Here is a 19,439-nt window from a genome sequence, read left to right as displayed (position 1 = left end):
GGGAGCTGCATGGGGAAGCAGACTGCAGCTGCTTCTGGAGGATATAAATATTTTTTGCACTCGAGGGGCTCCAGCAGTCCAGCAGGGTCAGGGACACCTGGGCTCTATTCCTGGCTCTCCTGCAGACCTGCTGCATTGTTTCACTCCTTTCGGTGGCTCAAAAAGGAGAAGACCTTTTCCTGCCAAATTTGTTTTCTTAGGTGTGAGGCTTCAACTTGAAAACTTGAGCCACAGTAAGGAATTTGGGGTGATGGGACTGGCCTGTGAATTTGATCCATTCATTTGATAAAATCCCACAAAAGCCATTGCACTGGTGAACACCACGAATGGCTCACAGGCCAGCCTTACTCACACCATTTACCAGTTAGCCATCTGCTCCCTTCAGATATTATTTTATGGCTTTCCTTTGTTTTCACTAAGGCCCAAACAGGAATGAAATTGTGGGTCCTGTAGCTAGCCCTTTTAAATAAATAGTCCTGCCATCACTCTAATAAGTTTGACAAGTTGGTCACAGGCCCTGGGCAGGAAGCTAATAAACTTCAAGTTGCTTTTCTATTGTTTTCCTAAAACAATTTGACTTCCTTTCTGATAGCCTCGAATTCCTTCAATAAAAATAGAGTAGCTGGGAGCCAGAGGAAGAGCTGAACCCGAGCCAAGCCGTGCTCACAATGCCGCCTGCGTAAGATCACATTTTATCCTGATCCACGAAGACCCTTTAAAAGAATAGCAGGCAGACAGCTGCCAGTACATGTCAGGAACAGCTCAGGGGTGAGTCTCCCCCAGCATTGGTCCCCTCCAGGCTGGAGGGATGTCCAGGCAGTGAGGCAGTGTCAGAGCACAGGCTGAGCTCCTGCCTGATCCCTCAGACCCTTCAGGATCTCTTCTGGGAGCCCAAGGCTGGCACAGAGCTCTGCTAAAGCTCACCCAACCCTCAGTCAACTTGACCTGCTCCTCTCCCTACCTGTGCAGGCTCAGCAGAAAGAGGTAAAGGTCTGCTCTTTCTTTTCTTCTTTTGGAAACATATCTGGGAATATTTGTATACACACATATTTCTGTCAGGCAGCAATTCATCCAGCTGGAAGTTTGGAGGACAAGGTGAATGTCTGGTGGCTAGGTAGATGAGGACTCCTTGTTTTAAAATGACTTGCTGGTTCTTTGGACAAATCCTTTATGCTCTCCATGGTCTGGGTCCTTCACCTGTAAAACAAGGAAGGTGTTTATAGGAGCTGCAATTTCATTATCATCTGCAAAGCACTTCTCAACTACTCAGAGATGCTGCAGAGCTGAGAAGTGGAGGCAGGAGGGGTGAGAGGGCAGTACTTTTTTTCCAGTAACATAAACCTGACAGCTGAGCATTTACTTTGGGATAGATGGCAATTTCTCCTCACTGAGATGAAAACCTCTTCAAGTTGTTCTTGCTGAAAAGTTTGCTGGAAAATGAGTCTGACACAGAGTGATGTTTCACATCTGGCTGTTTCTTGTTTCCTCTTTTCTCACTCTGTGCTGGTATGGTATTCTGGGTTGGGAAGATGAAAACATCCATCCATATGGAATAACTTGGGATTTTTACTAAATGAGGAACTGTAACTATAAAACTGTTCTTATTCAGGGGCCTTTGCTACTCCTCTTCCCTTGGGCCCAGCCTGTCCTTGGGAATTTGCCTCCTGCTGGAGGATGCCTTCAAACTGTCTCCAGAGGTCTAATGTAAAACAGAGAACTTCCCTCTCTGGCCTTCTCTCTCAATCATATCTGTGCATGGGGATTTGAGACAAAATGTTCCATCAGGAAGGTACCATCCTTTGGTGCTTTGGAGAAGGTACTGAGGTGCTTTGGAGAGGTGCCTGTCCAGCATGGAACATTATGAGAACCAGAATGAGTGCAGTGCTGTGGCCAGGCAGCAGAGATGAGCTCAGCCACTGTTGGATGGTGGTTTTTTTCTGAAATTTCCCAATGCAGCAAACCTGACATCCTCCTCAAGGACAGAAGTCCTTGGTAATGGCAAGAATGTACAAGACATTTTCCCTTCAGACAATCTCTTTCAGTTTTCACATCTCAAGAGCTGTATTTGAAACAAACAGCCTTCCAGCAAAGCCAGATGCTCTGGGAGCACCTGTTTTTTGTGAAGAAATTCTCATATGTGAGCTCTCATCTGTACTGCTGCATATCTGCAGACCTTCTCCATGCATCCTCCTGGCTTGCTCTTTTTGTTTGTTTAAATCTCAGGCACAGAGTGAATCCCTCCATTAAATATCCATGGGATCAGTGCTGAAAAACTCATCACACAAACTCTGCTCCAGATTTACCTGGCTTTTGTATGCAAGGGTGCGGATCTGCTAAGGCACTAAGGAAGTACAGGAAATAGAATGAAAAAGGGACCTCTTGGCTTATCAGGTTCAATCCCTTTGAATAACGAGCAAGTACAAACCAAATGGCCTTTTCTAAACTTACTAAACTCTGTCCTAAATCTCATTAGGTTCCCACCCTAACTTGTGCTGCTAAAATGCTGTTCCAGCACCTCCTTGCCCGCTCTGTTGCTTAGAAACCTTCTGATTTCCAACCTAAATTCATTCATGGCCAATTTATATCTATTTATTCTTGTGCCACATTGTCCTTTAGCTCATGTAGCTCTGCTCTCTCCTGAGCACTTACTCTCCCAACCCCCAGTCCCTAAAAGTATTTATAGGCAGCAAATCTCTCCTCTCTTAACCTTTGTTCTGCCAGACTAAGTAACTAAGCTCCCTTACAGTATTCACCCTGCAGGCACATCACACCGTGGTTTAATTACTTTGTGTAGCTGCACTAGCATGAAATTCAGTGCAAAATAATTAATGCTGAAGAGCTCAGACTGGTAGCACATCTATTTCCAAATCAGCTCAAATATCTCTGTGCAGTCCCTGCTGTGACTGATAAGTAAACACAGTGTTGGCTGAGACACCTTCCATCCCTCTGACCACCCCACTGCCTTCCTCTGCACCTGCTCCAGGCTGGATATCCTCCCTGCATGTGGGGAAGCAGCACTGCAGACACTGTTTTGGGGAAGTCTCATCCTCTTGGATGACATTACTTCACTCACTGCAACTGGAAATGCTGCTACATCCTCAAAGTTTGCTTGCCTTTCCCACGCCCGTGTAGCATCGCTGGTTCCTCCTCCCTTGAGCCATGAACTCTCTCCATCTCTTTCTCCTGGGAGATGGAGATTGCTGTTACTCTTCAAACAAGTTCCTAGTGTGTGACTTTGCACTCTCCCACTTAACCTCACCTTGATCCCTCCACAGTCACAAAGAGCCTTCAGTTCTGGCAGGGCTGGAATCCACCTCTGCCCTCCTGATACCTCCCAGCTTGGTCTCACCAGCAGATTTCATTAGTGTTTCTACATTCTGTGCCAAGGTAATTAACAAAAATATAAAAAAAAGATCAGTCCTAAGAGCAATCTTTAAGCAGCCTCGCAGATAATTTCCCTTCAACCTATTAAGGAACTGGTGTATCAATTCTGTCAGTCTCTTACTCACTTGAGGATTTATTTAATAATCCCTGTCTTCTTCATCTGAATCTTCTACACTAATTTGCTTCTTCTGGGACACCATATCATACGGTTTGCTGAACTCCAGGTAGATAAGAGCTGCTCTGTTCCTTGTACCTAGGGGGTCAGGATTCCTAATCCAAGAAAGCTCTTAAGATTTGATCAAAAGATAGCACATGTTGTTTTATTTTCCCTTTCCCTCCCAGTTTTATTTCTGCTTTCCTTCAAAATGCATTGCACAGCATCACAAACTGCTGTGATCTGCAAGCTGCACATGGCAAGCTGTCAGCTGTTCTCCTCATTCCCACTGTTGGGGACAGCATTCTCCTCCACTTGCTCTCCTCACTTAAGTCAGACAAGTTTTGCATAACAGGGTCTTAGGGAGGGGAGTCAAAATTCTTTTTCCCTGTTAAAGATTGAGCAAACCAGCTATTTTTCTAGCTGATGGGCTGAAAAGCTGCCAGGGCTCCTCTGTTTTCCCTTGAAGAGGGTGCAGTAGAGAAGGGATGACACATTGAGGGGCTGGCTGAAGTATCCATACAATATCTCTGCTCCTCTTTCTGTCTTTTGCCTCCCTGTCTGCCTTCTACCATTTCCTTTTCATGCATCAAAACTCAAATAGTTATCTCTAGCACCAAAACAGAAAGGGCTCTCAACAGGTACCTCCTATGCATCATGCATGAGTTGGGCAGAAACCTTCTCCCCTTCCTCTGACAATCAACAGAACCAGACTGTATCTGCTTCAGGATTCAGGATTACCTCCGTGTGCCACTCAGGAACAGCCCTTGGGCAGGAAACACAGAGGAGGAGCAGGGAGAACCAGCCCTGGTCACCCTGAGTGCACAGCAAAGTGTCAGCAGGGAGGTGAGTGCATTTCAGACAGCTCTCTCACAGGACCTGTCTCTCTACAGCATGTGAAAAACACTTGACAAGCCTTCTCCCTAGCCTATCCCAAAGCCATCTGTGAGCTGGACCTGTATTATTAACACCTTTTTTTTGGACACTTCTATGATGAGTTCCTTGACAATCTCACTGGCATGAAATCAACATGAGTTTACATAATAATGCTTCGTGGAAATTACTCTACAAAGACAAAAAGCTGGAATGATATTCTCCTTCCCATGAATTTCCATTGCAGATACACAACTGCCACACAGGAGAGGGAGAAACAACTCCAGAAACATTTCCATTTTCTTATAAACCACAGAAGGGCTTTCAGTAAAGTTAGAAATGAAGCAGCAGGTGACTCTACATGTCTCCATACCAGGAGGTCACTGAGCTGCTGTGGGAATTTACTTGTCCTGCATCCTGCACTAACCATCAGTGAGGATACAGCCCTCCTGGAAAAGAGTTGCGCTCCTAACTTCATGCTTCCAGAGATAGCCTCTGCACACAACTGTTTGTAGACTGGCTTTCAATCAGGACTAAAGGAGGTGGTAAATTAGCAGGAGAAAAATTATTAGAAGAGTTGCCAGCATTGTGTCTTAGTCCCTAGACTGCTTTTGTTTCATGATCTGCACTCCCTGATGCATAGAGACCGCCAGGCAATGCTCTGGGTGGGAGATATCTAGTCTGGGCAGAATTGCTGGAGGGATGACCACCAAAGCTTGTGTGCAGCAAGTTGGTTCTCAGGTCAGCAGAGTCTTCTGTGCAAATCTCACTCTCCTGCCACAGACTCTTTGAGACCTTTATCAAAGCCAGAAGGCAGCTCTGATTCTGCCTGCTCACTGTGCCATTCCTGTTGTGCAGGAATCAGAGGCTCAGCTTGACACACACATGAAATACAAGACCTTCAGACACTTGATATGTCAAAAACATTTTTAAGAGAGGCCCAAACGCTCGTGAGTCTGACTGTGTGTGCAGGGGGGTGGTGGTAGCGTGGTGTGACAGAAAACACCTCTCTTGACAGGCAGATTATTCTCTACTTATCAGTAAGGGGGCATGTAAAAAGTCTCTGGGAGGCATTTGGTGCCCTTTAGGACAAGGCTGCAGCTGTGCTGGGCCCCTGGTCCAAGCCAGCAGAGCAAGTCCTGTGTGATTTGAAGAGGTGGAAGACCCTGCTCCTCACAAACTCTGCTTTGCCAGATTAAGCTTGAACGAGTCAGAAATATGTTGTTGGCTAAATTGTCTTTTGTCTTGTGTGGAAAAACCTTTCCAGGGTCTGTCTGGTGTAACTGTGGGGCAAGGCTGTCTCTTTCCCTTTGGGGAAGGCTGAGGGTGTTGTCTGTGGGAAGATGTGCAAGGGAGCAGGAGCAGCAGTGGCTGGAAGGGACTGCGCGAAGCCAGCAGCGAGTGCGTCCTGCCGGCATGAGGAGGGTGGCACAGGGACAGGCTGAGAATGAGGGAGAGGAATGAGATCCATGGTCTTTAAAGGAAAAACAACAGGAAACCAGGTTTGAAAATAGAAAGATTAGTCTGGAGGGGGTGGGAGAGACAAGAAAAGTAGGTGAAGAAAGAAGAGGGGGAAAGGCGGACAGGCAGTGGGGAAGACAGAAAGTGACACAGAAAGGGGGTGGAGAAAAAGAGAGGAAGAGAGAGAGAGAGAGAACCATATTAAAGGAATAAAACGAAGCAACTGAGGAGAACAAGGAGTTCAACTTCACTACAAAAAGGGAAAGTGCTAAAGCAAGGAAAGGAGATTGAAGACAAGACACTGGAAATCAGGTAAGCAACCAAGAGGGGGAAATAATAGAACTGCAGAAGTGCCGATGGTAGATCAAGTTATTACAACAGCATGAGGGGGAAAAGGGATTTGGAGAGGCAGGAAAAGAAGGGTGGCCAAAAAATAACTTTTAAAAAATTAACTTTTTTTTCATTTTTTCTGTAAAACATTCCTGCTAGTAACATGGTGGGCTTGGGACATTTTAAAAATTACATTGTTTTACCAGAGGCAGTTAGAGAATTAAGAAGTAACTTCCCTGCTATGAACATAGATACCCATAGATTCCAATGTATAGGAAAGCACGATAAGAGCCCCAAACATCCTCCCTCAGACAGTATAAAGTGCAAATGGCCATTTCTGTCAGATCCCATTTCAACATGCTGCCAAGCTGCTCAGGGGACAGTGGTGAAGGGAACTCTTACCTAGGAGAGTCTTCGGGGTATAAACATTTTATCAAGTGTCTGCATAAACTGCCTATTTCTGAAGTGCGCAGGATGCTTTCAAAATATTGCAGTTTCTTTTCCTTGGGAGTTGTGTGTCCTGGCTGGTGTGTGACCTGGAGCCTGGGAACGTAGCTCCAGAGCAGAGAAGTGCCTGGCTGCTATCTCGCAGTCACACGTTCTGTGCGTGCCGCCAGGGAATGAACGCCTTTCTCCTCCATCCTGCCCGTGGCAGCCTCAGCAAGGAGCCACACAGACCTGGAGGGACAAATGTCCTCTCCCACACCAGCAGCTGCTGCTCTCTTTATTTGCCTTCCTAACTTTCCCCCCCACATTTTGTACTTGGAATACTTATGCCATTATATTTCTGTACTTGAACACTGCTTTTTCAAAGAATAGCCCACCTTGAGAATATGGTACCCCTGGAATACACCCACCTGGAAAGAGGCAATCTCAGTTCAATGTAAAGGTTGCTGACTAATTGCCACCTCAGATCTGTGGTGGCTCCTTTGATTTCCTGAAGGCTGCCCATTTGTCATGTCTAAGGAGCTTTGTGGCATTCTGGTTTTAACAACTTGGGTAAACTGAGGCAGTGCCCCTGTCCCTCAAGTACATTAACAACCTTTAGATGATCATTTAAGTGTTTTTTTTCTAGACAAACCTCAGCTAAAAAAGTCCTGTGCTGAATAAGCCTTAAGCATTGAACTCTCCCTCTGTGATAATAAACCTATCCAAATTCCTTGGTGAAGCAGTGTGGATGAAAGTTTTCCCTTTCTATTTCTTTCCCCTACTGCTGCCTATGTGTTCCTCTCTTTAAAGAACTTCATGCATGAAGTGTGCACATGTGTGTGCAGTTAGGAGCAGCTTAAACAGTTATTCAGAAGCCTCACAGTACTCAGCATTTGTATCAGGAGCCAAAAAATCCTGCGTTTGCTGCTATTTTCAAAACCTGCTCTGAGAAAAGCACACATTTCTAACTTTGTTCCCCTTTTCCTTGGGAGCAGAGCAATACTTTAGGAGAATTCCTGAGTCTTCAGGGTTTAAAATACTCGTCAGGCTCTTGTCGCTTGGGAACTATGTTAAGTATTCCTGTTACTATAAGTATTTGGGGATGGTTGTTGTTTTTTGGTTTTTTTTTTCCACTCAACAGTATATATTATCACAATATTTTTAGTAATATATGTGTATTAAAAAAATTAAGCTCTGACAGAAAATACAGAACTTCATACCTTAGCTTCTCTTCTCTTCTTGACCTTCAGACAAATTTCACACATTCTCCACACATTTGCCCACTTTCTGACTTATCTTGCAGCACTGAAATTAGACAAGGAGGAATGAGTAATTCAGCACTACCCCATGCCATTAGGGAGCACAGTTTGGAGACTGCTCCACGCTTTGGGTGCTGTTGTATGAGGCACAAGGACAAAGGCTTAAAATTAAAAATAATTCCCAGAAGACAAGAGAGAGACTTCAATATTGGGGGGGGATCAATTTTATTGCTATTTATTGATAAGCAACAGAGAGATCTCTGTGAGCAATACTCAGCATGGTAGCTGTTCCCTGAAACAAAGAAATATTCATGCCACACAGCAGGCAATGAGCAGAGAGATGCACGCTTTGAAGTCTCTCTAGTGTATCTTTGAAGAGGGGTCAGGGGGTTTTAATGAAAGAACCACAGGGTTTACACTTATATTTCTGCCTTTCTCCATTTTTTATGTCATTATGGACATGCTCTGAGAATGGCTGAGAATTTCCATATGAAACTGCTCTCCCTTAGAAGCAGAAAAGCTGACAGATGCCTCAGTCAGGGCTCAGGGTGGCTTGGGAAGTGAAGCAGCCTGGCAAGGGTGACCCCTGCAGAGCTCCGGGCTCTCCTGCTGCACTCAGATGTCTGGGGAAGAAAGGAGGGAACAGTGGGATGGAGAAAAACTGCCTCCAGTTTGTAATCAGATAAAGCTAACCAAGAGGACTGGGGTTAATTCTTGCTTCTTAGTCCAATTTCCTCTGTCATGATGAGACAAATCACTTAAACTACATTTCCCCACAAATGCCCATTTCTTGTCTTTTCTCTGACTTCTACATGTGGTGCAACTGGTGGGAGTGATAAACTCTCCCACTCCAGCACAAACCAGACAGAGCTCTGCTCTGAATACACATTACACACTGCTAAGTACACTGGGGGAAAAAGCACCAACAGATTAACCACACCACCAAAGAGCTTCCAAAATTAATGAACAGTTTTTATCTTAGTCTCTCACTGCCTTAGTCCCTCAGCTGCACAGCTGATCTAACACCATCTCCTCACCTCTGGGTGGTAATGAAAGTAAGCAGATTTATAATTGTGAGGCGATCAGATACTGTTGTGATGAAAGCCATAGGAAAACCCACGAGGAAACTAATAATTCTGCCTTTAGAGCTGGACTTGAATAATGTACAGTAAATGAGGCACAGGCCACCCACTGAACAATGAGGAGAAAACAAAACGTTGAATAGCTGCTGTTGAAGAAAGCCCCCGCCAGGCTGGCACTGAACAAGGCAGGCATCCTGTGCAAAGAATGAGGTGACAATGTGAGGATGTGGTTAAGGACTCCAAGAGGCACAGGCACAAAGAGATTGAATTAAGATTACTGAGAACAGTAACCCCAGCATTTCCTAACTCCCTACTGCTGGGCTTTGCCAATTTAGTATTAGTTAGTTTCAAAGGGGGGTGTATTTTTCTGCATATATATATATATATATATATATATATATATATGGTGCATACACTGAGTACAAAAAATAATCCACTCACCCAGCCAGACTGAGGCAAGAATACAGCAATGAGGCTGGAGCGTGAAAAGAATCCCACAGATCTTTGGAAGGAAGGAAGAAATGAGATTTGACAAGGTAGTAATAAGTGGGAAATAGATAGTGGCTGAAAATGTCCCCTTTCTAAGGCTGACAGAATTAGCAATTTGGGTGCTGTATAGAGTTAGCTGGTCAAAACTGTCCAGAAACTGAGGCAATGCTCTCTGGAGGAGCTTGACTGTAGGGAAACCACAGGGAACTGATAGGCAGGGAGATCCTTGGGTGAGAGGAAGGAAAAAGGATGGGAAAAGTCTGAATGAGAGCTCTCTCCTTCCCCCATTAGGTCTCCAGTCTGTTTTATTTCCACACTATAACGAGTTGCATCCCATGCAGTCTGTGAATGAGCCTAAAATCCCATGGGCAGGTTTAATTGCTGCTGTACTGTGCCCAGTGTGAGGCCTGCCATCCCTGCACACCTCCTTACACCAGCCTTCCCCACAGACTGAGCAGGGCTTGAGATCAGCTTCTCTCAGCAGAGATTTTTCAAAGATTTTTCATACTATGGCAGCCCCCCAATTTCTCAGCTTGTTTTTGTTTTCCAGAGCTCCCTGTGCCCTCTCTGCCTGTCTCCTCACCTCTATTTTGCCCAATTTAGTGTCTTCTGCAAATTCAGAATCCCAAGAGAATTAGAAGATGCTCCCTGCTTTTTAAATGTAAGCCTGGACAGCACTATCATGTAACTATTTAATGCCAGCTTTTCAAAGATAGTGGGGTAAATCCATCCCTCAGCTTGACTCATCTGAGTTCAAGGTCTCTTCTGTTCTTGGTCTCCTGAGACTACATCAGGCAGAGCTTGGCCCTAACATTTGGATATATGAAAGCACATGGGGAGGAATAGCATTAGATGTTCTGGACAGGCAACTAATAAAAATTCAGCTGACTGGGAGTCTGCACCTTCCATTATCACTTCAGATGAAAATATTCTACATATTATTATCATCTGGTGTGTGTAACACATCCCTGATGTACACACTTGAAGGTGCTGAGTGATTCCCCTCTGTCTGTGTCCCTGTGTGTGCAGGAGGTGACAGGTCATTCAGCTCCCTTATCTTCTTACCCACTCTCTTTTTCATGAACTCTGAGATTTTCCACATTTGGAGAGGAGGGGGAAAGCACACCTCGTCAAGAATAACAAGCTGTCTGCAGCTACAAGTAGGGCCCGTGCTCTGGATACCAGTGTGACCCTTCCAGAATTCACAGTGAACTTGGGAGGAGCAGAAAGATAAGAAACACTGGATGTCTGTCTTGTAGGACAAGAGCTGTTAACACAGAGCTCTTCTTCTCCCATGAGATTTCAGCTCTAGAGTCAAAGTCACTCTGATACTGGCTCAACTCAGGACTTTGAACCCTAGGAACCAGAATGGAACCTATGCAAACACGTCAATTATTTTTCTTTAAAAGCATAAGTACAAAGCTATTTATTCCAGGTTCATGTGCAGATCAGAGTTACACATTTGGCTAAAGAACTGGCCTGGTTCAGGCAAAAACTTATCATAAGCATATGTGTGCATATATGAAGCCAGAGAGATGGTGTTTGGACAAAAATGCCTGATAGGTTGTTGCTTTTCCATTGTATATCCACAGGAAGGAGCCAATGCCAGTAAACTCTGAACCTAAAGATACCTGCTGAGGTGGGCTTTAGCATCACAAGCCCTCTGTAATTCAAAGCACTGCATAGTGCATTTCTAACTCTGTTCATCATTTAATACTGTAAGCCTCGTGTCCCCACAATGCAAAACAAAAAACAAACAAAAAAAACCCCAAAATACCTCTGGTTCTGCCAGGTGTACCCACTATAGAAGGGCAGCAGGACAGGGTTTTCTTTCAGCTAGCCAAGCCAGCGTTGTCTGAGGGCACTGCAGAGAAGGGCTGTGGTCTGTAGAAGCAGATGTGCAGTAGAAGCAGCGTTGTGTTGCTGTCATGAGGTTTAAAAAGCAGTGCTGCATAGAAAAAAGGACACAATCTCGCAAGTCCCAACCTCTGAGCTCTGTCCCCAAACTGTCTCTGACACAGTGACCTCAAACAAGCAGTTTGTCCCCTCTGTACCCCAGTGATCACCATCTGCAAGAGAGAAGTGACAACATCTGCGCTGCATGGGATGCTGAGGCTGCTAACAAGGGGCTGGAGCTCCTAGAGTAGAGCAGCATTAACCAACCTCGAGTGCAGAGCCTGAAGGGTCCTTCCCAAGTGCCTACAGCTCTGAGTGCACAGTTTGGCACTGTGGGCCCCACTCCTGTCTGGGCTCAGCCTAACAAGGGTCAGCACAGGGCAAAGATCTCTGCCCACTCACCCACCATGATCTGTTGTGCCACGTGCTGGCCTGGACCTGTGTGAGATAACACAGCTGGGGGCAGGAAAGCCACAAGCAATTCCTAGGCACTGTCCATGCCCCAGCCAGCCTGGATGCCCCACTGCAATGTCACTGCTCACATGTCCAGCACCCAGAGGGGATAGCTGCCTCCTCATCCAGCAGCTTGGAGGGGATGCACTTCTTGCATGACATCCACAAACAGCCACGTGTCTGGAATGGGAGCTTCTTAAACCATCCTGGGCCTCCACTTTGTTGTGAAATCTCATTAATTCCCAGAGACACACATTTGTACCTGATTGAGCAAATCCCAGAGACTGGGCAAAAATGCAATAGCTTTGAATCAGATCCTTTCCCCCTCCCTGGGAACTGTGCTTGCCTCACACAAAGGAGCCTTCCTTGGAGAGCCTCTCCTCGTGCCCCTGGGATCTGCCACAGGGAGAGGTGAGCCTAGCAAGGGAGAGCAGAAACAGTGTCATAATCAGACTCTCCACTTTATTTTAGAAACATCCCGCAGAGATGGCGACCTCCTGTCACCTCCCTTGTGGGAAAAGCTAGCTTGAAGTGTTGAGCTCAGCTATTTATATCCCTGCTGATAGTCTTGCCTGTCTCCTGAAGAGGGGAAAACTTTCTTCCTAGCCACCTCCAGGGAAATAAACTCATATAAAGTTGATTGCACAGGAACAGCCCTCCTGGCTCTCTGGTGTGGATTTGCAGGCTGTTCATCAGAGCCCCAGTGATGTGAAATGCTCTCCTGTCCTTCAGAGCACGTGGCATTGCCAAGAGGATGGGCAAAGCTGCTCAGAGGGCAACAGATACTTTCCCTCCTGCAGATAAAGGTGGTGCAAAAAAGGAATGGCAGAGAGCAGCCCGTGGCTGGCCGTGCTAGCAGGTGCCGTCCCCGCCAGGGTATTTTTATCGCGGAATTTGGCAGTCACAAGGCAGCCCGGAGCTGAGCAGACTCCATGCTCGGCCCGTGGGGTGATGCTCAGTTTTCCTCAGCTTCAGGGGCGCTGCAGGTGATGATTGAGCTGGGCTGGCCATGGTGCTGGGTCAGTGCCAAGCTGCCCTGCTCTGTGTCACACACGCTTCTCCCAGTGCCAGGGTCCCGTGACGGCGCCCATGGGGATCCAGCAAAAAACTGCCAGCAAAAACCATGGAAGCACAGCCCACAACTGCTCCTGAATATGCATGACCCTGCTGCTAAGGTGCTGAGACCCCACAAAAATACCCAGAGGTGCTTTTTGTCTGGTCACACCAGAGTGAGATGAGATTTGTCCAACTGAGGCCAAACTAGGAATATAAAAGGCTGCGGATGCTCAGACGCTGAGAGGTCAAAGCATGTGAGGGCAACAGTAGTCTGGGACTGAGGAAAAAGAGCTATATGGAAAATTCCCAAGAATAGTAAAGCTATGAGGAGAAAGGCTAGGTCAGGGGCAGCTCTGCATAGCCAGGAAAAGCTGTCAGGAGGTGACAATCCTTCTTTTCTTGCTGGCAGCAGAGAACTAGATGCTCTCAAAGACCCTTGGTCTGGCGCTGCAAAAATAGCTCGCTGTAAGTATCAAATGTCTAAGCCAAAAATGCTGCTCTAGGAGGGAAACTCCTTCTCTTGGTTTCCAAAATCTGTTCCCCTGTGGCCACCTACGCCCTTGCAGCCGCCACCTCAGCTCTTTATGGGGCTGTAGCAGAATGATCAGGAGGCACCTCCAGGCAGTCCCTTCTTTGGACAGTCTGTGCAGGGGAGGGCAGAGGAAAGGTCCCTATTATCTAGCCTAAGCCTCATGACTACCAACCTCAGATCCTTCTGATTTACAGCCTCTTGAAATATTCTGTGCATGTGTGAGACAGGTAAATTGCTGTTCTCCTTGCATCCCTTAACATTCTTTATTTCTGGACTCCTCTTGCACTTATGTTTGCTTTATTTTGTGTCTGCATATCCTGATTTTTAAAATTTACAAGTGTCTAGGCTTAGTACCCATCCCTGGGGAAAGCAAGCTGTTACAAAACCCCAAACAACCTGCACACAGTAGAATGGATGGGAAGAGGGGCTCGGTTTGTGATTGTACTTCCCTGTGGCAGTAAGTAAAAACAGCCTTTGCACAGCCAGGGAGAGCTGTGTTCATATTTACACAGCCAAGCAAGGTGAAACAAGAAAAGGCATGTGTAAACAACAAACTCACCTGGAAAACTGCTGCCTTGTAAGGAATATTCCCCACACACAGCTGTGCTGCAGCACAGTGATGTTGGACACACGTAACACTGAGCTGTAGGCAGCTGGTTGCCTTCTCTGCACTCTGGGGGAAAAAAGCAAACACGCTGATCTCAGTGCCACAGTCTGTAAATATTTCCCATCACTGATTTATCTGCCTGTGTTTAATCCCCTGGTGCTCCTGGAATGAAGCCATATGCTAATCTCTCCAGAATGCAGGAACTGCACCAAAGCCATCTCAGAAGGTAAGACAGACCCACACATTCACCAGCTTCCACCAGTGCAGACGAGAGGAGCCAGAAAGACCAGCTGATTTTCTGTGTTACTGCTCCTCCAGCTCTGGGCTGGCAGCAGACCAAAGCTTCTGCATATGCCAAGCAGCCACCAGGATCTCCATCCATCAGCATGATTGCAGCACGCCTGCCAGGGCAGGAAAGAGCCAAGGCCCATCCTTTGCTCCCTGTGTGTCCCTTCTCCCTGCTCCCATGGCTTCTGACAGGGAGTGGGACAGCGAGTGGCCACTGCCCTGTCTCCCTTCCTGAGCAATCCCCACCTTCCCCAGGGCAGCCCTCAGCAGCACCAGGAACTGAAGATCCAAGTTTGGATCTTTGTCCCATCCATCCTTGCAGCTGGACACAGCACAGGAACAAAGCATGGGATGAATTATGGCGTGTGCTGCTACATTAAATTATATCACTCACATAACTAGAGGAGGGGATATTTTTCCCTCAACAAGTGTATCTGTTCTCCAGCTTTTGCTCACAGGAAATCTACACAATATTGCTACAGTAAATTTTCAGCTTTTAACAGTGTCTGCTCTCCACAAATGTTCTTTGCACTATAAAAATAATTGGCTCCTAAAGACAGGACAAGGAACAATAAAGGAGAGTTAACAATTTGGTCCCTGTGGCTTTGGGATTTACCTTGACTAGTGCTTTTAATATTTCATTATGATGATTATTTTTACATTAACTTATTAAAATGCTATTTTCCAAAAGAATGACTGTGGGAGGACATTAGCTCCGAGGTAATAGAGCACACTTTATAGCACCCAGCCCTTAACTCTCACCAGGGAGAGCTTTGCAGTGCCCTGGCAAGGTAAGTATGGTGAGCGTAACTGGATCAAATGATTGCTCAAGCACTCCCACAGAGCCCCACAAAAGATGGACTAAACCCACTGCTCTCTTTTTATCCACCAGGTTAAGTGACTTGGCCAGAAACAGTCTGTCAGAGTCAGGAACAAAACTGAAACAGGCTCTCCTTCATTTCCACTTTGCAATCCTACTCCCAGTCCAGCAAACCTTTCCTGTCATCCGACCACCTACCATCAGCACTTCCCAGGAGTGCTGCTCCTAGGGAGGCACTTCAAAGGAGGCTTTTTTCTTTGTCTCTTTCATTTGAACTGTGAATTTTTCCCTCATAATTTAAGAAAAGCAGAAGGAGCAAGACCCACCATTTAGATTTTGCAGCAGTTCCCTCTCAGAGGGATGCATGACAAGGTGGCAGCAGATTAGGTTTCCAGAACTGGCACAGCCCACCAAAGTCTTTACACTCCCCTAAACATTTGCAGCTTGTAAATGAAACACTTACAGCTGAAAACACTGCAAAACCAAAGCAAAACCTACAGACAGGGAGCAGGTGGGCAACAGAGGGGTTTTCTCTGTGCTTCAGTGGTGGCACTGAGCCCATAAAGGAAACCCAGAGCTGCACACACTTCACGTTCCAGGTGTTGGTGCAGGTATTTCACAAAGGCAACATCAGACAGTGCCACGGCTCAGGCCAGGCTGTAGATTCCACTCTTATCTCCCAGGGGATCAGCCCACTAAGGACTTCCCAGAGTGCAGTCTACAGACAGATGAATGCTGCTTTATTGCATCCATTACTCCACAGAGGATGCAATATGCAGATCACTGATGATTCTGAATCAAAAATAAAACTGGCTCACCCTCAAGGTTTTGGAAACTCATTTAGCAGTCTGTAGATGAGTTATGTAAAAAAAAAAAATCACTTTTTGTTTCGGTAGCTGAATTTAAAGAGAATGCCCAAGAACAACACAAGGTTTCCAGCAGATGTGAAATAGTTTTCAGCAAAACAGACCTCATCCATTTCAGGGCACATGAAAACATTTCCTCTGACACAAAACAAAAATATCCATTTCACTCCATCCATTACCAGCTGGGCATTTCCTAACCCTCCTTAGAACCACTCTCTGCTCTCTCCCAACAGAGGCTTGTGCTCATCTCTCCAGACTCCTCACCCCTCCTGGTGAGCAGCAATGGGGGAGTGGAGCTTCCTGGGCGACTTCCTCGAGAAGGTGCACAAGCACTCCACGGTGGTGGGGAAGGTCTGGCTGACCGTGCTCTTCATCTTCCGCATGCTGGTGCTGGGGACGGCGGCCGAGTCCTCGTGGGGGGACGAGCAGTCCGACTTCATGTGCGACACGCAGCAGCCCGGCTGCGAGAACGTCTGCTACGACAAGGCCTTCCCCATCTCCCACGTGCGCTTCTGGGTCCTGCAGATCATCTTTGTGTCCACCCCGTCCCTGGTGTACATGGGCCACGCCATGCACACGGTGCGCATGGAGGAGAAGAGGAAGATGAAGGAGGCAGAAATAGAGGCCCGAGAGAACAAAAATGGTGGCGACACCTACTACCAGCAGAAGTGCTCCGTGGCAGAGAAGGAGACTAAGCTGTCTGGCTGGGATGAAGCAGGAGGCCAAATCATACTCAGGGGCAGCCTGCTGAACACCTACGTGTACAGCATTTTGATCCGCACCGCCATGGAGGTGGCCTTCATCGTGGGGCAGTACGTGCTGTACGGGATCTTCCTGGAGACGCTGTACATCTGCCAGCGGGCACCGTGCCCCCACCCTGTCAACTGCTACGTGTCCCGCCCCACCGAGAAGAACGTCTTCATTGTCTTCATGCTGGCCGTGGCAGTGCTCTCCCTCTTCCTCAGCCTGGCTGAGCTCTACCACCTGGGCTGGAAGAAAGCCAAGGAAAGGTGCTCCAGGTCGTACAAAGCCAGCCCCAGCACGGCCCCGGGCAGGCTGGAGTCTGCCCCGCAGGCGGACAGGCCACAGATGTACACCCCGCCCCCGGATTTTAACCAGTGCCTGTCCAGTCCCAATGGGAAGTTCATCAGCCCCTTCAGCAACAAGATGGCCTCCCAGCAGAACACCGCCAACTTCGCCACCGAGAGGGTCCATGGCCAGGAGGACGCTGCTGGGGAAGGGCCCTTCATCAAGGCCAGCTACGTGGAGAGTCCGGAGGTGGCCAGTGAATGTGCAGCCCCTGCCTTCCCCGAGAGCTACTTCAACGAGAAACGCCGGCTCAGCAAGGCCAGCCGTGCCAGCAGCAAGGCGAGGTCGGATGATTTGTCTGTGTGACCTGTCTCCAGCAGGGATAGGAGAAGAAACTGTCCCAGCACTCAACTCCTGCAAAGTGGGCTCCAAACTCTCACCCCTAAGCTCCCTGTTTCAATATCCTCTCTCTATCCTGTCCAGACAGCACCTCTCACAGCTCAAGGCAGGGGCAGCCACAGGCACTGAAGAGAAACACCAGCCTTGTGCTATGAAGCCCTCAGCTGTATTTTCACCATGGGACCCACAGGGATTAGAGACTCCCCACCCTTAGCCTGGTAGAGCACGGACCAGCAGACTCCTGCCCAGTGGGTATCCACTGTGACACTGTATTCAGCACACTGACTGGGCCTCTACATCTTTGTGGTCTCTATCCAACACTTGCAACATCAGCCTGGCAGTTACACTGAGCTGAAGCTTCTCTCACCTGCAGGGAGCAGAAACACACCAGTCAGCTTTCTGAAAGAGAGATTTTCTCACCTGCTTCATTTTGGCTCTTTCTAACCCTCCCTTCCTCTACCTGAGCCCAGATATTTTATACCAGTTTACCTACACAATAAATCCTACTTGAATTTTTTGACACTCTGTATATAACAACTCTTCCCCATAAATAAGGACATCTGTGGTCCCCAGTGCACAGCTGCCTCATGTCTAACATTGGAATCCCTTCCTCATTCCTAAGTCAGCAGAGCAGACTGGCCCCAGGGAAATCACTTAGATGACCAGTTGATGAAGACTGGGTAATTTTCCCAAGATACTTATGTCATCAATCCTAAGCAAGACATCCATCACCAGAAATAGAGACTCTCCTGTGAGAACAGATATCTCACAAGTATCATGTAGAAACAAAGTGGTTTTCCCCTTTTTGAAACTCATCTTTCAAGCAATCTGAATTCTGCTGAAAGGGTGCTGCCAGCTGCCCACTTGAGAGAAAAGCATCCTCTGTTTATCTGCAGAAGAGGTACGGCCTGTGTCTTCTCACCAACCCACCAAAACACTTCAGCATCCTCCGCAAGCAGAGAGTCCTGCTCAGGTCCTGCACATCATTCAGCTCCTGCCTGCTCTCTCAAGCTTGCCAGCCTGCACAGGTCAAGTTATTTGTCCCCACAGCAAGTGTCTGCTCTGCCCCCAGGCCATCCTCTCACTCCATCCATCCCTGGCACACACAGTGCTAGAAATCACCCATGGACCAGGTCTTTGCACCTCTGCAGCCCCTCAGAGCAACCCCTGGGGGCAAAGGCTGCACTGTGAGTCTGGTGGGTGAGGTCTGCAGGCAGCTCCCTCTCCAGAGACATTTCCTCAGTGCAGAGCTGACATCCCTGTGCTAAAGATCTGCTGAACAGAGCCAGGCTGCTCCCTGTTGTTTACCCTGCACTGCCCTTTCAGACACAGGCCACAGCTTCCCAGCACTGGACTGCACAAGCACAAGGCCTGGGACCAGCTGATGAGGGGACTGAGCCATTCCCTCTCTCAGGGCCACTGAAAGTGAATCCGTGCTCCTGATACACAGCTTTGGTACAGCTCCCTGTACATTCAAATGCACGTTCACACTCAGATGGGGGAAACCATGTTTTTGTTTGTAAGTTTTTATATGTTTGTATTTTTTAATCCTGAAAAGACCGTGTGTGTTTTCCTTAACATGAGATCTTAGTCATGTCTAGGTTTCTCCTAATAAAGTTCTAACTGCATCTCTCCTTGTGGATGTCTCTCCTCTCACATGGCTGAGAATGAGCTGCTAGCAGGGCTCAGGCTGCCCGCCAGCCTCTGCTGCTCAGAGATCACAAGAATTCCCATTGCCCAGAGTGGCAGGAATGAGGGGAGGGTTTGCCAGGGGGATAAATAATAAACATCAGGAAATGATTGATTGACTGGCTAACAGGAGCCCCCCAGCTCCCCTGCCTGCCTCTGCATTACCAAGGAAGGAGGAGCTGCTCAGGGAGCAGAGCTTCCATCCTCCTGCAAAGGCTTGCTCCCTGCATCTCCTTGCATATCCCAGCACACCTCTGTTCCCAGAGAGGACACCTGGGATGTGAAGCCAACTAGGCAGGAAGAGGGAAGCAAAACCTGTCCCCCCTGCATCTGATTGCTTGTA

The 19,439-nt window shown here is 47.5% G+C and overlaps 2 protein-coding genes across 6 annotated transcripts in view; one reads left to right on the top strand and one right to left on the bottom strand.

Annotated features, from left to right (window-relative positions):
- GJA8 (gap junction protein alpha 8) overlaps positions 1-6,748 on the bottom strand; it is a 49,100-nt gene extending 42,352 nt beyond the window's left edge. For all 3 annotated transcript variants that reach the window (XM_074532280.1, XM_074532262.1, XM_074532412.1), the window contains exons 1-2: positions 6,605-6,748; positions 962-1,197 (exon numbers count right to left, since the gene is read on the bottom strand). The gene's annotated coding sequence lies outside the window, so the exon portion shown is untranslated. The remainder of the gene's footprint in view (positions 1-961; positions 1,198-6,604) is intronic.
- GJA5 (gap junction protein alpha 5) lies at positions 707-19,439 on the top strand. 3 transcript variants are annotated; one of them, XM_074532432.1, is made up of 3 exons: positions 707-984; positions 4,297-4,384; positions 16,213-19,439. In XM_074532432.1, the coding sequence occupies exon 3, from the start codon at positions 16,262-16,264 to the stop codon at positions 17,372-17,374; it is 1,113 nt and encodes a 370-aa protein (XP_074388533.1). In that variant the 5' UTR covers positions 707-984; positions 4,297-4,384; positions 16,213-16,261; the 3' UTR covers positions 17,375-19,439. The 3 variants fall into 3 exon arrangements, with proteins under 3 accessions (XP_074388533.1, XP_074388528.1, XP_026651602.1); XM_074532427.1 differs by lacking the exon at positions 4,297-4,384; XM_026795801.2 differs by lacking the exons at positions 707-984; positions 4,297-4,384 and adding an exon at positions 4,411-6,184 and having other exon boundaries at positions 16,213-19,438.

Source organism: Zonotrichia albicollis, chromosome 2, assembly GCF_047830755.1.
Source record: "Zonotrichia albicollis isolate bZonAlb1 chromosome 2, bZonAlb1.hap1, whole genome shotgun sequence".
NCBI lineage: Eukaryota > Metazoa > Chordata > Aves > Passeriformes > Passerellidae > Zonotrichia > Zonotrichia albicollis.
The sequence above is the reverse complement of the archived record's forward strand: the minus strand, read 5'-3'. Positions and strand labels throughout refer to the sequence as shown.

What these genes read in the sequence shown, in the direction of transcription:
- GJA5 (XM_074532427.1), top strand. Translation starts at nt 16,262, where the DNA reads ATGGGGGAGTGGAGCTTCCTGGGCGACTTCCTCGAGAAGGTGCACAAG.